Here is a 19,474-nt window from a genome sequence, read left to right as displayed (position 1 = left end):
ATTTTACTATAATTAGTATCCTTAACTAGTGCCCCGGGGGCACTAGTTAGCATTTTCCATATATATATGGAGAGGGATTAAATTACACGGATGTAACATTTAAGTAATATTATACCGCTCAATAACGTTTTAACGAATATATATTTTACAAAATTTATCGTTAGATTGAAAATTTATATATTATAGATCATCTATGTTAAATTTTACAAAAATCTAAAAAACATTTGATATATGTTATTGAGGAAGATCAAAATTGACAGTATTCAATAAAAACGCATAAAGCGTTAATCTTGATCGATATACATCAATGATCTTTTTAATTCCCTACGTAGGTTATTACCCACTCTCCCTTTACCAAAATTTTTTAATAGTGAAATTTTATTGGTTTTTGCTTTGTAACTTTGTGGTCGGTATCGGTTTATGTTAGTGTAAATTTTGTATGTGTTTATTCATCTATAAACTTAATATAAGGGAAACAGGATTTAGCAACCGTAGAATTGTTTTAGCTATGCCATGTCATCTCCTTTTGGAGAATGATTTTTTATTTTTTATTTTCTAATTTTGCTTATTTCTTTTTGTCTTTTTCTTATATGGATTTGGTTTAATTAATTATTTTTTTTGGCTTATTTTATTTTGTCCTTTTCTATATTTGTTTGTTTTGTTGTTTATGATAAAATATTTTATAAAAATACAATTTTCACTAATGTGAACTTATAAAATAGCATAAAATCTAATTTATATTGCATAAACTCAAAAATAAGTTAATCCAAATAACGCTTTAATATTGCACAAACAAATAACAAGTGACCATTAAGACACTAAAAAGTTGTTAATAATATAATTTGTCTTATATAAAAAAAATAGTTTTTTTATTTATTTTTAAAATTAAAAAACGTAAAAACATTTTTTTTTGTTTTTGTTTGGATTTTAAATTTTATTTTTTGGTTTTGCTCCTTCAATAATAGTTTTTTTTTTTTGTCCTTCATTTGCCACGTCAGCATTTTTGAGCCGGGAGGGACGAAAACCAAAAGGAATTGGTCATGCAGGGAGTGTTTTTTTAAAAAAAAAAAATAGGGATTAAAACAAAAAAACAGGAACATACAAAAACTAATGTGATATTTAAGCAAAAAAAAGTCATCCGTGCGAGAGTACGGGTTTAAAAACTACTTATATACATGAGATGACTTTTATTTTAATTTAATATTTGTTTTTTCTTTTAAAAAAATAGTTTAAAAGGTTAAAAGTCAACTTTTGAAAAAAAAAATTGACTTCAAAATCATGTGATTTAACTTAACAAGTTGAACCTAATGAGCCGAACCGAACTATTCGTGGACTTTAAACGAGCCTAACTCGAGCTGAAAAAAGAATTTGTGTCAAACTTGAGCCGATTTTTTAGCAGAACCAATTCATATCGAGTCGAGCTCAGACGAGTTCGACTCAACTCGACTCGGCCCTAGTAAAAAAGAAAGAATGGATAATGCAATGTATAATACTCCCTCCGGACATATTTATAAGCAAATTTGACTTTTTTGGTACATTGAAAATACATCCATTTTTCAATGTATCAAAAAAGTCAAATTTGCTTATAAATGTGTTCGAAGGGAGTACAATATTATAATGTATCTACCAACCGAGCTAAACTCACATGACCGAGAGCACATTAACCACTTTATCATACAATCTCCCATAATGTTACTCAATTTTCGGTAACACATTTACTAATTTATCTCAAGTTCCTAGTGTCATTGAAAATTGCCATCCATTGTTTCAAGGATGGATATAAATTTTTGAAATAGTGTCGTTACTCATGTAACAATTTACGAAGTACCATTATTTAGCATTACTCGTATGAACACTACACACACAACTGGTACATTATTTAAATTGTTTTGAGCCTTCTGTTTTTCCATCATATTTTCACTCCACCTCTTCTTTTCTTCCTATTTTGGTCAGAAACGTGTCTCATTGCTCGCTTGCTATGGCTGAGTTTCAAAGGCAACAACAGCATATGATCAATCGGGATGTAGCCCTTTTAGTTCATAGACGATTTCGTGCTGAGATTTTCACAGTTGAAAACATCAACAGAGCTGGTTTTACGACAAACCAGTTTATGAATCATATGCATGCCCTTACTCGTATAAAAGATGTTAACATATTGGTTCATGTGTTGGAGCTAGGTTCTGAGAATAGTAGGTTTTGGGTTTCCCCAGAAACATGTGAGCTTGGTCAGTTAGTGAGATTTGTGGGTTGGTTGAAGACATTTGAAGGTAGGAATGCTAGCATGACCAGGGGGATGCGCGGGGCTGTTCAATCTCTGCAGAAGATATTGCGGACCCCTTACAATTAGGTTGCACAATTCTGAATGAATGGCTTATGATATTAGTATAAACATAACAGCTAGTACTATTGAATTTGGAACTATTGAGTATGCAGAGGATGATTTGCTTTGAACATTTAGTAATGAATTTTGGGTAATGTTTTAATGCTTCAGTATTTATATTGTAATTGTTCAATACTATGTTGGAAGAAAGTTCACTATAATTCACTATAGCCGTAATTCCACTATGTTATCATTGCTAGACAGAAGCCAAAAAATTACCTTGCAAAACTTAGTAAGCTTAGTCTTCAATGTTATCTCTATATCAAGCCTCAAATGAACCAACACGAAATACAAAACCGTAAAAATGGTCATATTCTTATAAAAATTACAAAGCTTCACCTTGCATATTTGATGGTTGTGCAAAAAAATGATAACTTGAGCATCATGACTTTATGTGTTTCAATTGTGTAACCTTCTCAAAATCCAGAGGATGGTAGTTTTTTTCTACCTCCCAAGCCAATTGAGACATACAATTAAATGTTGACTTGGCACCTTTTTCATCAGTGACTTCTCTAGGGAAAGGAATGCGGACCTCAAATAAACCGTTGTTAGGAGAAAACAAACGCATATCCAAGCCCAAGCGATCTACCCATATCATCTTTGCTTCTGAGACCTACAATGGGAAGTCAAATTACATTTAAAGTTAACACAAAAAGACTAACTTATGGGTCCCCAATATTGTTTTGAAATTAGGTTTCTATTTAGCAATCATATACAACATGTGATCTCTATACAGATGTTGGATAAACACAGTCACAACAAGACATGAATGGATAAATAAATCAAATGTTATATAGATACATCAGGTGCACTAATTAAATCAAAGGATAATAAAGAAATAAAAATGGACGAAGTGTTGTTGTGATAATATGCGGGAGATGAAAGAGATTTGCAAGTCTAGCTTGGGCATGCGGCATCCCTGTGAAATTTCGAATTCAAATCCACCCAAAAAAAAGACTAAAAGGAAAAGTACCTGGAAATCCAAATCAACATAGATATTGCAAAAACGAGTAATGTCTTCCATATTATTGGCGTTAATTTCAGCGACTAAATTCTCAGCAAACTCTCGAAGGGGGTCAGGTTGAGCATTTTTGTAGTCTAAAGAGGTAAACCACACACCGTCCTGAAAAACACCGACATAGCCAACTTTATATCAGAAACCAACTTGCAAGGTTAATAAGCAACGCAACTTATTGGTCTAGTGCCCTAGAAGTGTAGGCTAGAATATGATTCAAGGAAAAGAAGGATCAGGGCTTAACCTCCTGGAAGTCATCCAAATGCAGCACCCTATCTACAGCAATAATATACATAAATTCTTGATTAACTTCTTCTCCAAATCTCTTCTTCCACAAAGAAGCAAGCCGCTGCAGAATGGCAGTAGAAGTTTGATTAAACAAACAACATAAACAGAACACACAAGCATAGATGGTTATAAATTGTTGTACACAATTACAGTTGAGGTTACAAGGCCGGGGTTTTTGAGTTCTTCATAGCCACATTTGTCAACATCAATCCCATTTGTCAATAATTTTCTATAATGAGTAAATGACCTAGTTAGCTCTTGAAATCATTTGTAATTAACAAAATTCTAAAATATCCCAAAATTGAAAATTCTCAATCACATTAGTCCTTTTGAGTTAGTCAATTTAATCTTTGCAATTGTCTAAGACAAACTAAATGTGACTTTTTTTTTGGTTTTATATGTATCGACCCTCTGGTTCCCAAGGAAAATGGCCTCTGGTAATCCAGAGTTCAACTAGGAGTTAAATAAAATTTGGCCAAAGATTGTTCCACTTCCACCCACGGTTCGAACTCAAGTACTTCAATCAATTTGACCTTAACTGAAGTTCATTAATCACTTGAGCTGAACCACTTATTTCAAACTAATGTGATCTATTTGAATCATGTCAAAATTTTGTTAATTTAACCGATCAAATTGTTCGACACCTACAATTTCAGCGACTCATTACAATCACAATTTTTCAAAAACCTTGTATATATAATGTACCTATCATAATCCTAATACTAATTGATTACAAACCATTGAATTTAATTTCAAAATAATTCACATTAATCCACTTACCTTGATCAAAACTGAATCTTGAGGTTTTGTAAGTGTTCCTTGAAGTGTACACTGAGGAGTCCGCAATCCAGATTGCAAAAACTGGTAGACACAAAAACACAAACACATACAATGCATCAAATAAAAAACCCAATTCCACAATTATTCCATTTCTCCCAACAAAAAAAACTCCAAAAGTTTCAATACCTTAACATGAAGTGAAGAAGGGGTATCAATATTGTTATTGGTAATGGGAATAGAATTATGATTGAAATAGAAAAAAGGGTTTCCATCTTCCGAATCAACAACGAAACGAACACCAATACCAATTGGAAAACCCTGTTGGGTTAATGTAGAAAGTGTGCCAACCCTAGCTAAATCCATAATGGTTCTTGATACTTCAGCTGGAAATGGTTTTTTGATTTTGTTATCGGTTTTCAATCCTTCAAATTGGGTTGTTGAAATTGAACATTTTGTGTTACGGAATGAGATTGAATTTGAAGGGTGAGTTGAGATTTTTGCAGTTGTTGTTGTTGTTGGTTTTGTTGGTGTGAAACATGGTGCAGTGAAGTGTCTTGTTTGAAGAAGCATTTTTGGTTTTGTTTTTTTGAGGTTTTTGGTTTTTGATTGAAATTGAAGTGGTCGTGTTCTTTCTTGTTCTTTTTGTTTGTTTCTATGTAAGTAAACGTCACTTCCATTTTGTGCAGTTTCTTTCTTCTTTTTTTTCCTAAATCAAACGGGCCTAGGCCCAAGAAAGAAAACTACAGCTTAATCAATTGCGGAGTTGAAATACGAACAATATGAGGAATTTTGCTCTTCTCACTCCCTGTGTTTCTTTTCTATCCATCGGTTTTTTATTTTTGCCATTGAATAAATATTTTGAAACGCATTTTTTGAATTTATTTTTTCCTTGGAAAAAACTTCAGAATATGTTTTCTGAATTTGAACTACAAAAACTTCGGAAAACAGATTCCAAAATTTTTATACAAGAGCAAAAATGAAAAAATGAGGAGTAGAAAAGAAATATGGGGTGGAAAGACAAAATTTCCACTATGAGCTTAAAAAATTAGATTGAATTTGAAGAGGATATTGTTCATAAACAATAAAAGAAAAACCAACAAGACATCCCAAACTTGTGGAAGTATCCGGCATTAACTTTTTGACATAGAGCTTAACTTTGCAAATATTCACATACCACGCCAATTTCAAACCTTCAAAGATCTTCCATAACTCGGCTTCATAAATGATGCACTCTAAAAAATTATTACACTTTTAGTTTTTCTCGGGTGAGTCATTTTGAATCTAAATCCGATCGCTCTGCCCTAGTAGAAACTCATGAAATACCAAAAAAGTAAAAATTGTTTGATTTGATAAGAGCAAGACTAAAAAATATATGCTCCAAATCCAACACTAATTTCGAAATTGGCTACGGTAAAGTACAACATCGACACAATAATTAACTTCTCAATAGTCATAAATGACATTTTTTTTCTTAAATGAAGCAGTAAATCCACTGAAATTAAACTCGCATTATTGTGAAATTTGGGTTCGAACCCGAATCACGATGTCCGGCCTAACAATTTCGGTATTTTTTGTCATGATTTATGGGACATAAATGACATATTTTGATCTTGCAATTCAGCTGCAAAAGTTACTGAATCATTTATATAAATTTTGAGGTCTAAAACTCTTTTTTTGAGACAAAGGTCTAAAACTCTAGTCTTTGGATCCTTAGCACATTTTAATTACACTCCATTCACTAAAACAATATTTTGTCCTGAAAACTTAACTCGATTAGCAAAGACAATATATTATATATGCAGAGAGTCGGAGTTTAAGTCTCGGTCATCCATTGGGTCGGGTGATATTTATGGCCAATAAAATACATAACAAAAAAAAAATTATGGTTTGAAAATTACAATACATAAGATAAAGGGGCTGACGGTAATTTTGCCACATAAAAATCTATACGCAATCAATCAATCACAGTCCCCACGCATGTCTAACGTTTGAAGACAGTACAGACAGACAGACAGCTTCCTATGAATACAACAGCGACAATCAGTATCATCACCGCATCAACACCAATTTGTTGTTGCCAATGGCATTGCATTCACACTCATCATCATGTCCATCCACCAATACATCCACAATTCAGAGGTAACTCAATGACTTCAAACAAAATGCTGCTACATCAATTATCAATTACACTAACTTGTATTTTTTTGTTGTTGTTGTTGTTTATACAGGTTTGGTGTTAAACAGAAGAAGAAGAAGAAGAAGAAGAAGAAGAAGAAGAAGAAGAAGAAGAAGAAGAAAGGGAATTGTTGAATCTAGCTCTGGAAACGGTGCTGTGTTTCGAAGCAATCAAGTTCATGCGTCTCCTTGGGATGATAAACCCTTTGAAATCCTTCCAAATGGTAAAAGGTCTTACTTGGATGAACAAGATGTTGTAGCTTTTCTTGACCCTCCTAATGATTTGATCCCTTTGGACCCAACTTCTTATAATCCTGCTGCATATCTTTGGTAAGTAATGCTCACTCACTCACTCACTCACTTCAATCTTCCATGTTTCCATATATTGCCTTCATTGGGTTGTGCTTTCTCTTGTGACATTTTTACTTTGAGTCTGTTTAAATTGACTTATTTGAGCTTATTTACCGGCATAACCACTTGTGAGACTATTTCGGAGAACAACTTATTGTGACATTTTTATAAGTTGTTTGCAGCTTATTTTCATAAGCTCTTAGTTTATACGAAAAAAATTGACTTTATTTTATCTTTTAATATAAATAAGCTGCAAAATAAGTTGTTTATCCAAAATCCAAATAGGGACATTGTAAGATTGGATTTTTATTTGTTTGGCATGTACTTTTTTTTGGTACAGGAAGAGGTCTAAAGAGTCAAAACCAAAACTAGGAAGATAGGTTAGCAAATTTTATAGATTGTGGTGGAGTTGGGTGGGGGAGCATCACCCGGACTTGATTGAATGTAACCAAATGTCTCGGTGTCGAACATTGAACGCGTTTTCAATCTGAAGTGTCTATTAGAATAAGTTGGAGTTTGTTAAAAGTGTATGTAAGTTGGTTAGGATTAGTTGCTAACTGGTTAAGATTAGTTAGTTTGGCTAAGATAAACTTTTCTCAAGTTGTTTTTTTTTTCTTTGCTAGGCTTCACAATACTTCTCAACAATAATGTCACCTTCAATTTGAAGTGTCAATGCTATATAGATCAAATATAAATGATTGAATGTAACCAAATGTGCCGCCGTGTCAGACATTGGACTGGCCTTTAATCTTAAGTGCCAGTGCTATATGTAAGCCATAACAGTACACGTAGAAACTGTTGGGAGTTAAAATATAGCAGAATTAGTTAGGGAGTTAGTTAGTTAGTTAGTTAGTTAGTTAATTGATTAGTTAGAGATATCGTGTATAAATAGGAGAATACAATAGATCGAGATCATCATTGAATATTGTAAACAGTGTCAATAAATTAACTCTATTTTGAACGGGAAACTCTTGGAGCAGAGATTCTCTCCTATTCTTTCCTATTTTCAATTCTCGGGTTCTTAACAGAGACATTAAATTTTGTTCAGCTATACTAACGACTTTATAAAGTGGATTTGAATACCACTTTCAATTGTTATTATGTGATTGTCTGCGGATATAAAAATGACATTTATTTGTGTTCACGTCAAAGTTGAGAACTCTTTCATTGATAGTTGGAGAATGAGATGTGTGCAGGAAATGGATATCAAAGAAACACTGCTTTCTGTTCAGTTATACCAACCATTTTGTGCAGTGGATTTGAATATGATTTTCAATAGTGATTATGCAATGCTAGTATGATAATGTAAAGGAGACATATATAATATCTATCTATCTCTACTTTTTTACTCTGCATACCATGAATGTAACTAGGTTTTTGGTAGGTTTAGTCATGTCGCAATGTTATCCATGAAAGTTCTTAAATATAAAGAAACTATTCTTTCTCTCTCACTCACTTACTCACTTTACATACGTATGTTCAGGTAAAAAATTGAAGATATTCCGGAAGAAAGGCGTCGTCGACTACTGCTATTGATAAAGCCTAGGTGTTTCCTCCCTCCTTTTTGTTAATGTTCATACTATGCTAAACTGTAATTGGTATTCCGTGACGATCTTATTTAAACATGGGAATATGGACATCTTTGAGAGATTTGTGCAGACTTATATCAATGGCTTGGCAGATAGCTGCTACACGATACGAGGATCCCAAGTTAGTAAGGAAAACTGAATCCATGTTGTTGATCAACTCCAACAAAGATAAAGCGATGCTTGAATATTACAACTGTCTAACAAGTGGGGGTAAGTGATGTTATTAGTCACTGTTGTTGGTGTTTGTCGCAGTTAAGTTGAATACAATGAGGGCCTGTTCGGATTGACTTATTTGAGCTTATCTACTGACATAAGCACTTGTGAGACTGCTCGGGAGAACTTATGGAACCATAAGCTTTTCAGCTTATTTTCATAAGCTCTCCAAGATAGCTTAAACAACTTAAACTAATATGAAAATAATTTGACCTTATTTTATTTTTTGTCATAGAAAGAGCTTATACCATAAGCGCGTAATTAAGTCGTTCATCCAAACCGAGCCTGAGTTCATTTTGTTTCCTACTACACCATTGTGTTCTAATGTGGGAACGGGTGTAACGGATGAAGCATGAATTCAAAATGCTGTCCTCCTCTTGCTCACTAGCCACTATACCTTAGATTTTTTCCTATTTGACTTTATAAAATAAAATCCTTTAAATTGAATTAGTAAATTTTTCTTTCCGTGCAACTTCAACCTATACCTTTTTCTTTGATAGTTTTCTCTTCCAACATTATGTTAGTGTTGTACCTCAATGTGTATGTGTATTTTGTCTTAAAATTAATTTTTGTGGTTCAGTTTGTATTTGCCTTTAGTTTTTAGCACGTCTCGATCTTTACAAACCCGAGTTATTAATATTGAACTTTCTGAAATAGGACCAATGCCAATTTCCTGGATTAATTCATTCAGAAAGGTAAACTTTCAATGTCCTATTTGCTCGTTTCCCTCTTTTACAGTATACTTGAAGACTTGGCTGATTGTTTTGCTATTTTTTAAGGTTATTTTTTCTTGCTCGGATGGAAAGATGCATGGACGACTTATTGGTAAGTTTCTCAATACTGTATATGGCGAAGAAATGCACGAATTCCCTAACAACCATGCTCCTTATATCTCCAGATTGCAGTGTATGACTGATAGGCCAAAAAATGAAATCATTAAAAGATGTGTAGTTTATTGACTTGAGTACTACCGTATATCTTTCCAATTTCAAGCAATGATGTAGTTGGTAGATGACCGCTCAGTTATTCTGGTCGCAAAAATTTTCAAAACTTGAAAACTCAAGTTTGTAATTACCCGTCATCCCATACTCTCTATAAACTCAAGTTTGTAATTACCCGTCATCGCATCCTTAATCAGTGCCCGGGGGCACTGTTTAGCATTTTCCTTATATTTATATGGCGCTTCATTGTGCATATTTATTCAAAATTTAAGAAGTAGCTATTATATGCGCGTGCACATATAGACACTTCTTACTTTCTCCTATAAAAGTCTTGAAATTGTTCCATGATATTTAACATGTGCTTCCTTTTGTCTGTTAAGTGATGAAAACAAAGTTTATACATATAAAAGTAAAATAATGCATATTTATTTTATCTTTTTCTGTTTATTGTTTGTTACTCTTTAAATCACGTACAGTTTCTCTATCATAATGCTTCAATAATCAATTTAGAACTGTATTTACAAGGTTGTAAAAGCATGCTGGTTTTCCTAAACACATCAATGTAATTGTGGATTAATTAAGGTTCCTTTTTTGTTTTTTCAAACTTAATTTGGTTGTTCTTACTATTAACATAATTTGTGAATTTCACAACCACACAGGCGGATCAATTGTGGCTTCATTTGCCGATTCTTTCGATCCTCTTTATTTTACAATGACACAAATTAAGGAAGTGCTGTCAACTGAACAGCCTTGTGATTTAGCATATGAATTTGGGGATGGATGGACTGTATGATATCAAAGAGCTTCCACTAGGATTTCCTAGACCAGGTAAGAGCTTCCACTGGGAGCCCAGGCATGTGCTGGGCATGCCTGGCAGCATAATCGCCCCTGCCTGCTAGTTAATAATAACAAAGAGTTAATTTTGTAATCTTTTTCATTGATCAATCAGCAAGTTGAACTTAGTGTATATAGTTCAAGTCGAATTGGATCTAATTCCTCTCTTATAAAAAATAAATAAAAAAAAAACTTATAATTATAACACTACATGCATTATTCTTGATTTAGAGTGAAGAAACCACACATGTGATCCTTAAGGACAATGCATTGACGACACAGATCACAAAAGTTCCGTCACAGAAAAGTATCGTTCAACAATAATTTTCAAATTAACCTACTCTTACTTACATTTTATGAAGACATTTTAACGTCAATTTAGATGGTTAATATATAATTTAAATATCTAGTTAATTACGTTCAATAAACGCAACAAAGTGTCACAACATTAGTATTGGGCACTAGACGGATTGTAAACTAAATAATTTTTTATCATTTAATATTAAGTTGTGTTATTTTGACGCGCAATTTTGATATCAAATTTTAATGTCAATTTAAACGGATATTTTTTTTATTTTTGCAAGTCACGGGCTAATTGGATTGACCAATGTTTTCTTATGTTAGGTAGGATAGAAAAGTTTTAACATAATTTTTTATTTAATAAACTTGTATTAAAGAGTTAATCTAAATTTAAACTTATTTATCACGGAAGATGAATAAATAACTTTTTTGGTTACATGAGGAGAAAAGAAAAAAGAAAATTACACCATTAACATTTTCAAAGAGTGGCTTAACCAAAGTTCTTGGAGGTGTTGAAATCATAACCAATGAAGTATTCGCAAGAGCCTCCATTTTAGCTAGAACTGTTTTTAAATAATACAGGCAACTTAAAAGTAGAAAAACAACTAATTGAAGATAGTTTTTGTTCAAGAAAAAAAAGTTGAAGATAGTTTTGGGCTGGCAATCCCAACCTGCACGGAATAGATCAACAATTCTTTGAGTGCTACTATTTGCATACTCATGTTTACTAGTATACCCTCTAATACTTCTACAATTTTTTTCTGTTGTTTATGTTAAAAGAAGCCTACATATAGTATAGAGAGGCCTCTAGATTGGTTGGTGTAGCCAATTCTACAAATTCAAATACTTGGATGGGAACTGTCCCATACCAAGTTTAACTCTATAGAACAATTAGGACCAAATTATATTTGGATGCAATTAAATAACCCATGTTAGACAAACAAAATGACTTTTCTACAAGCAGTCATTGTTGTATCATAATTTCAACCTTTCTAAAAAATATATATCGATGTATATTAACTATTCTCCGGCTTATAAACACACCTAATCTAATTAAGAATTGGCCTCTTAATTTGGAGAAGGAACAAAATGTCCTAATCCACCTAAGAAACACACCTGGCCTGTAGATTTCAAGGTTACGGGAAGTTTACTGTCACATGCTACTTTGAACCATTTGAAACACTCAAGAGTTTGCATAATGCATTTGTTAATATCTAAAAGGAAGAGTTTGCAAAATGCATTTGTTAAATTTTTTTTTTTTTTTTCCATTTCTCCCATTACTATATAATTTTTGTAATATAAATAAATGTAAAATTATGACATTAAATGAGTCAAAATCTCTTTTATACCATATTTAAAATCTTGTTAGGCAAAATATTTAAAATCTTGTTAGGCAAAAATATTTAAAATCTTTCATAATGGAATAAATAAAAATCATATAAAATGGAGAGAGTGATTACTCTGCTAATACTAGTGGCACTATTTGCTATAGAGCCTTAAATTTTGATTAGAGCATGAGCCTTACCATCCTTATATGTGATTGTTCAGACCGTCTACAATTTCTTTACATAATCGTGGTCATTAAAATTCCCCATCACTAAAATTTGTTAAGAGTTGGGCTTAGGCCCCGTTGTATACAAAAAAAAAATGGTTATGAGTTGGATAATAGACCATGAAGTATGTCCAGAAAATTTTGCATCCTACCCACTCATTTTTTCTCCCACTCCTTGTTTTTTCATTTTTGCTTTTGGTCAAAAAATTCGGAACGTGTTTTCCGAATTTTTTTTGCCTTTAAAAACCACTTCGGAATGTATTTTCCAAATTTGAACTAAAAAAAAATTCGGAAAACGCGTTCCGAATTTTTTGACCAAGAGCGAAAATGGAAAAAAAATGGGTGGGTGAAAAAGTGAGTGGGTGGGATGAGAAATTTTCCTATGTCCAGCCAATGGTTGCTTGAAAACTAGTATATGAGCCACATGTGTCCTCTACACTGAATAATGAGATGTCGTTTCTTAGTGTTATTGGATTTTTAGCTACAAATCATCTTCTACATAAATATATGTGGTTTGTATTATTATGTTAGCTATTATTTTGGTAATAATGAATAAACAATATATTATAAAAAAAATTTACAATCCATACAACATAATGTTTACCTTACATTTATTCATAGAATTCTTGCATCAAGACAATTTTCGGTGGTTCTCATTCTCAGATATCATATTACTCCCTGGAGTAAAATTTAGAAAATATATGATGCAAAAATAATTTTACATATGTATATTTATACTAATAATCACAGAAAATGAAAGATAAACAAAAAACATAAAAAACTACACATAAAAACACCCTCAGGAATACAAACAAATTGATAGTCAGTCAAAAGTTACACATAAAAACTACAATAAATAACAACCAGTAGAGCATAACCAAAGATGGCACAAAAACAGGCCTAAAGGGAATAAAAACAGCAGTAGAGAATAACCAAAGATGGCGCCAAAACAGGCCTAAGGGGAATAAAAAGCAGCAGCAGAAAAAGTAACAATACCTCAGACCCCAACCAAACCATCAATGCAGTAGAGTAGAGGGTCTAGTACCCCAGGGACAGAACTAGGTACAAAAGCAATATGAGCACTGAAGTTCATAGTATCACTACTCTAAAGCAATTTTAATTGCACAATAATTTCATGCGATTCTTCACTATTTTTAATAATTAGTCAGGTTAATTAATTCATTTAAATATTTTTCTTTTATGTTGAAAAGTTAATTAATTAAGAAAAAACTCAAGTTCACCCTTTTTCCATATATGACAATAATAAATAATCGCTTCATCTATTATTATAAGTGTTTCATTTATTATATTCTCTCCGTCCCAATTTGACTGACACAGTTGACTGTATTGTACTATTCATACATGTTGCTTTGACCTTGTTTTTCTACTAATAAACAAAAATAAATATCATCATATAAGATTTTGTTTGATTCGTTTCGATGAGTATTTTCAAAATATCAAATTTTTATAATTTTTACTATTATACAATTAAAAATATTAATCGTCAAAGTTATGCATCGGTATTCGTGAAACAGTCAACTGTGTCAATTAAATTGGGACGACGGGGGTATTATTGTATCTTAAATATAATTCATTATCATCGCTTTAGAATATTAAAGAAATTAATGAAATACAGTATACCGAAACTATATTTAGCTTATTTTAGAATATGAGTGTCAGATAAAATAGAGGTTTTAACCATGATGGTTCCACATTTCTACTTTATTACATGTGATTTGGTCCTTTTCAAAAGTCAGCAATTTTGATTATTTTGACCGGATTAATTTTAGAGATTAGAATGATTAAATAGTTAAAAGAATTAAGAATTGAATTGTGTTTTTAATTAAATTAGAGACTAATATGAACCTACATTCTTAGGCACAAAAATGATAATTTTTATAAGAAAAATCTCTCTCCACAAAAGACAAAATTCATGTTCTCATTTTTCAGATATTTGCACAATCTTCGACCCTGCTGGCTGTGTGTGTATTTTTGATGCGCGTTGTTGCCATTACCTCAAGTCTCAACTCAACGTTTCTTTTCGTTTCTCATACAGCAGCAGGATAGATTGTACTATTATATTACAACAATAAATAAAACTCTGCGGCAATATAACGTGCGTGACAAAGCGCACACACAGGGACGACGGACGAGTTTGTTGCAAATGTGGTGTGCAAAACGGAAAATGAATTTTGTCTTTTTTGGAGAGAGAATTTTTTTAACAAACTACCATTTTTGTACTTAAAAATGTAATCCGATATTATGCTAGTCTCTAATTTAATAAAAAAGTTTTTTTTTTGTCAGTAGCATAGTGAATTAAGCTCGTGAGACAATAAAATGTGCAATATAATCTCTGAATTTGAGTCTCTAACATTAACCCAAAAATATTAATCCAGTCAAACCAATCTAAATTGCTGACTTGGCTAGTGAAAAGAGACAAATCGTATGATTTTTTTGAATGGCACAACGCAAATAACCAAATCGTATGGTAACGTGGTTAAAAACCAAAATGAAAAGAAAAAATGTTAAGATCTCCACATCGGTTATAGTCTGAATACGTGTTTATAAAGTAGTTAGAAACATCTTACTTTTTTTAAAGTAGCTTAATAGCTAGAAAATTTCACCCTTAATGTGAATAAGTGGAATGACGAGAGTTTGAACTTCGGCCACTTGAATATATAATGTAATGTATCTGCCAACTAAGTTAATCTCACGGGACGAGATAATCCTTACTTTATAATTCAGTTTTATAAGATAAGTTAAGCCCAATATATATAAATATTTATAAGAAAACAAAAACATAAATTATTCTTCTCTTTCAACTTAATTGTCAAACATATTCTACCAAAGTTTCAAATTGCATATAGCATCACTTGATACAACATTAATAGTGCAGATGCAAGCGGAACCACAATTGCAATGTTAAGTAAAATCACATATGATGGCTTCAAAGAAACCCCATCAAACCACATCAACTCCGTGTCGGACCACTTTGAAGCCATAATAGATCAACAATCTTAAATATTATTTGTTGTTACTTTTTTGTTTCCTTTTATAATATATATCTATTTATCATTCAAATTTTTTTTGTTATTTTCTAATCATTGTGAAGATGACAATGACGTGGATTTTTTTTGTTAAACATAGTCATAGACAAGCATGTGCAAAATTATGGATATAAAATAATGAATAAAAATTAAATATATATCAAATCATAAAATTATTTCGCACCACAACAGTAGTAATTTGCATCATAGCAACCGCAACTCCAACCTCCGCAATCACAATCTAAAATCATGTATATTCTACTCATCTCTATCTCATACTGTGATGATAAATCCAAGTGTTAGTATTGTGTTGACCGTTCCAATGTTTCAAATTGCATATGGCATCACTTGATACGTACAACATAAATATTGTTGATGCAGGCGACACCACAATTGCAGTGTTAAGTGAAATCACATATTATGGCCGCAAAGAAACCGCATTGAACCACATCAATCCTCGCATAATATGAAATAGACATATCCTAACTTCCAACGTTGTGTAATATCATCATGCATGCAATTGAAGAAATTATCTTTATCCCCTAATAACAACATAATTGTGATAAATAAATAAAAAGAACAACGGCAAAGAAAATCAGGAGTGTAACTTTACTTCATTTACTATCTTGTATTTTTTTTCATTTATAAAGAGATAGTATAAGAGAAGGTTCTAAATAAAGAGATGCCAAAAATATATTTTACTAGAATTTATCAATCTTTAAGTTAGAACAGGAAAACAAACCGACAATTAAAATTACAAAAACACTCCTCTTTTTTTTCGTTAGTTTTTCTCGGAAAATAACGTTGATTTTACTTTCTGTTATCAGTTATAAGTCCACATAAATGACTTAGCGTGTTAGTGAATATGATTATGACTTGTAAAAAATGACTATTGCCAGATTTTCATTTTCAACATAACACTCGTTTCAGTGTGTTATGTGACCACATCAGTAGCCACATAAGCAAAGTTAACATTTTTTGTGAAAAACTAACAAAATAGACCATTATAACAAACATAATTAAAGTTAAGATACTAATTTAAAACGTTAATTAATTAAGGGACGAATATGAAATCAATAAATAAATTAAAAGATTAATTATTAATTGTCCAATTTAACCTTTATTTATATTTGTAATATTTAAAATTAATTCTATTGATGCATAAGAAATGAAAATGAGAGTTGAGACTGATATAGAAATAAAGTTGAATTTGAAGTCGTACAGAATCTTGCTTTGTGGCAATAATGGGCGTGACAAAGGGACGACGGACGAGTTTGTTGCAAACAAATGTGAATTGTGCAAATAAGGCAAATGAATTTTTTTGTCATTTTTTATTAGCAAACTAAATTGCTCTTATCCCTATAGCCTATAGCTTATAGCCTATAGCCTATAGGGCACAGAGCACACCTGCCCTGCCCCCAAACAACACCACACACAACAAAGTACTAGTATATATTAACGAAAAATTAATTACACACTAAATTAAATTACTACTAGGATATAGATGTATTGTGAGTCTTATCATAATTATTCACTCACATTTTAAAATGAAAAATACTTGAGCATATGCAAATATAAAAATTAAATGATCATTTAATCATTTTCTTTTCTAATTTATTTTTATATTTATATGTGCTCGAATGTTACTTTTTTCACTTGATTTTCCACTTAATCATCATAATACATAAAAATTAATTATGAGCTCAAATATAAAATTATCGACTTATTTACTCAAGGAGTTTCACAAAGTCTTTATTATTTTAGAGAAAAAAAACTCGTTCAAAATAAATAGATACTAGAAACGACCAGAGACAATATATTTTAATAGAATATCTCACCGGTGGAAATGTAATGTTCATATGCACTCATCATTTATTTATTTTATACTTATCAATTCTACAATAAATCTAAAACGTAATTTTTTTTATGTGATAAAAAAAATATTTTATGAGTAAAAATAGGATGTATATAGGAGACACTAATAAATAATTCAACCTAATGTATTAGTATACCACATAGAGTAAAACAAATTGAAAATGTTATGGGGACAACTGCCACCCTTGGCCCTATAGTGGCTTCATCACTAGCCGCGAGATAAGTAAAATTTGATAAGAAATTATTCTTACTAGAAATCGAACTCAAATTTTTTTAACGATTCGTCTTAAGAATAATAATTCATTATTTACTTGAATCAAATGTCTTGGTATTTAGTTGGAAGTAGCTAAATACAAAAGCACACCAATTTATTGACAAATTTAAATAAATTATTTTTTTTTAGGAAAGAAAAACCATTGAAATGAATTTGCTTTTTTTACTAAGAGTTTTATTTATTGTTGTAATATACTACAGTACAGTACGATCTATCCTGCTGCATCTGCATGGGAAATGAAAATTGAGAGAGAGTGAGACTTGAGGTACAACTAGAACAATGACGTTGAAGTTGAAATTAAGCAGTCTTAATTGCAATATTGTGGCAACAACGCGCGTGAAAAATTCACACACAACACAGCAGCCAGCAGGGAAGATTGTGCAGATATCTCAAAAATGAGATGAGAACATGAATTTTGACTTTTGTGAGAGAGATTTTTCTTAACAAATCATCATTTTTTTTTTTTTTTTATGATGAACAAATCATCATTTTTGTCCCTAAGATTGTAGGTTCATATTAGTCTCTAATTTAATTAAAAACACAATTTAATTCTTAATTCTTCAACTATTTAATCATTCTAATCTCTAATATGTAATCAAAATTGCTTACTTGTGAAAAGGACCAAATCATATGTAATAAAGTAGAACCGTGGAACCATCATGATCAAAATCTCTATTTTATCTGACCCTTATATTCTAAAATAAGCTAAATATATTTTCGGTATACTGTATTTCATTAATTTCTTTAATAATATTCTAAAGTGATGATAATTAATTTAAGATACAATAATATTCTTCCGGTCCCAATTTGATTGACACAATTGACTGTTTCACGCATGCCGATGCATAACTTTGATGATTAATATTTTTAATTGTATAATAGTAAAAATTATAAAAATTTGATATTTTGAAAATACTCATCGAGACGAATCAAACAACATCTTATATGATAATATTTATTTTTGTTTATTAGTAGAAAAATAAGGTCAAAACAACATGTGTGAATAGTGAATTACAGTTAACTGTGTCAATCAAATTGAGACGAAATGAAACACTTATAATAATGAGATGAAGGGAATATTTATTATTGTCATATAGAAAAAGGGTGAACTTAAGTTTTTTCTTAATTAATTAACTTTTCTTAATTGTTTTGCATCTGTATGTTACAAATTTTTAAAATAATTAGAAGCTAAAAATAATCAGAAAACAGCTAAAAATGAGAAGCTACTAAGAGTAGCTTATAAAATAATAGATTTTTTTTTTAGAGGAAAGAGAAAATAAATGTTAAAAGAAGAAAATTATTTATAATTAAAAAAATCACTTTTATAAGTTCTATCCAAACAAACTAAAGATTATTTTATTTAAAAAAAATAATTTTTACTATAATAAACAAACACAAAGTAAATTCAACTTTTTTGAAAATCTCTAAAAACTAATCTATAAATTATTTTATATCAAAATCACTATTTTTTTAATCTGTAACAAATAGTCTCTTAATCTATTTAATGGATATGTATCGGTGGATTATATATAATATATAATATACACACATTAACTATAGTTTTTAATGTTATTTAATACCTAATAAATAAACAGATAATAATAATAATAATAATAATAATAATAATAATAATAATAATAATAATAATATGCAGTTCTAAGAGTATATTTATTAAGTTGTCAAAAAAAAAAAAAAAAGAGTATATTTGTACTGTATACATAATAACTTAAAATCATTTAAAAAATTTTTAAAAAAAATCTACGACTATATACATCCGTTATATAGCTGCATGAGAAATGCAAGTTTGTTGCAATTCTAATTGTTCATTGTGCAAAAAGGTATAGTACACTGATATTGTTA

The 19,474-nt window shown here is 30.9% G+C and overlaps 1 protein-coding gene and 1 pseudogene across 1 annotated transcript; one reads left to right on the top strand and one right to left on the bottom strand.

Moving 5' to 3' along the window:
* Positions 1 to 2,613: 2,613 nt before the first annotated feature.
* Positions 2,614 to 5,126, bottom strand: LOC123921815 (glutamyl-tRNA reductase-binding protein, chloroplastic-like). The gene is made up of 5 exons (XM_045974496.1): positions 4,650 to 5,126; positions 4,464 to 4,544; positions 3,640 to 3,744; positions 3,354 to 3,503; positions 2,614 to 2,993 (listed from the first exon to the last, which is right to left on the bottom strand). Exons 1-5 carry the CDS (start codon positions 5,031 to 5,033, stop codon positions 2,763 to 2,765), a joined length of 951 nt encoding a protein of 316 aa, XP_045830452.1. The 5' UTR covers positions 5,034 to 5,126; the 3' UTR covers positions 2,614 to 2,762.
* A 1,329-nt stretch (positions 5,127 to 6,455) lies between these two features.
* LOC123922097 lies at positions 6,456 to 10,898 on the top strand (annotated as a pseudogene).
* The last annotated feature ends 8,576 nt before the right edge of the window (positions 10,899 to 19,474 follow it).

Source organism: Trifolium pratense, linkage group LG4 (genome assembly GCF_020283565.1).
Source record: "Trifolium pratense cultivar HEN17-A07 linkage group LG4, ARS_RC_1.1, whole genome shotgun sequence".
Lineage (NCBI taxonomy): Eukaryota > Viridiplantae > Streptophyta > Magnoliopsida > Fabales > Fabaceae > Trifolium > Trifolium pratense.
The sequence above is the reverse complement of the archived record's forward strand: the minus strand, read 5'-3'. Positions and strand labels throughout refer to the sequence as shown.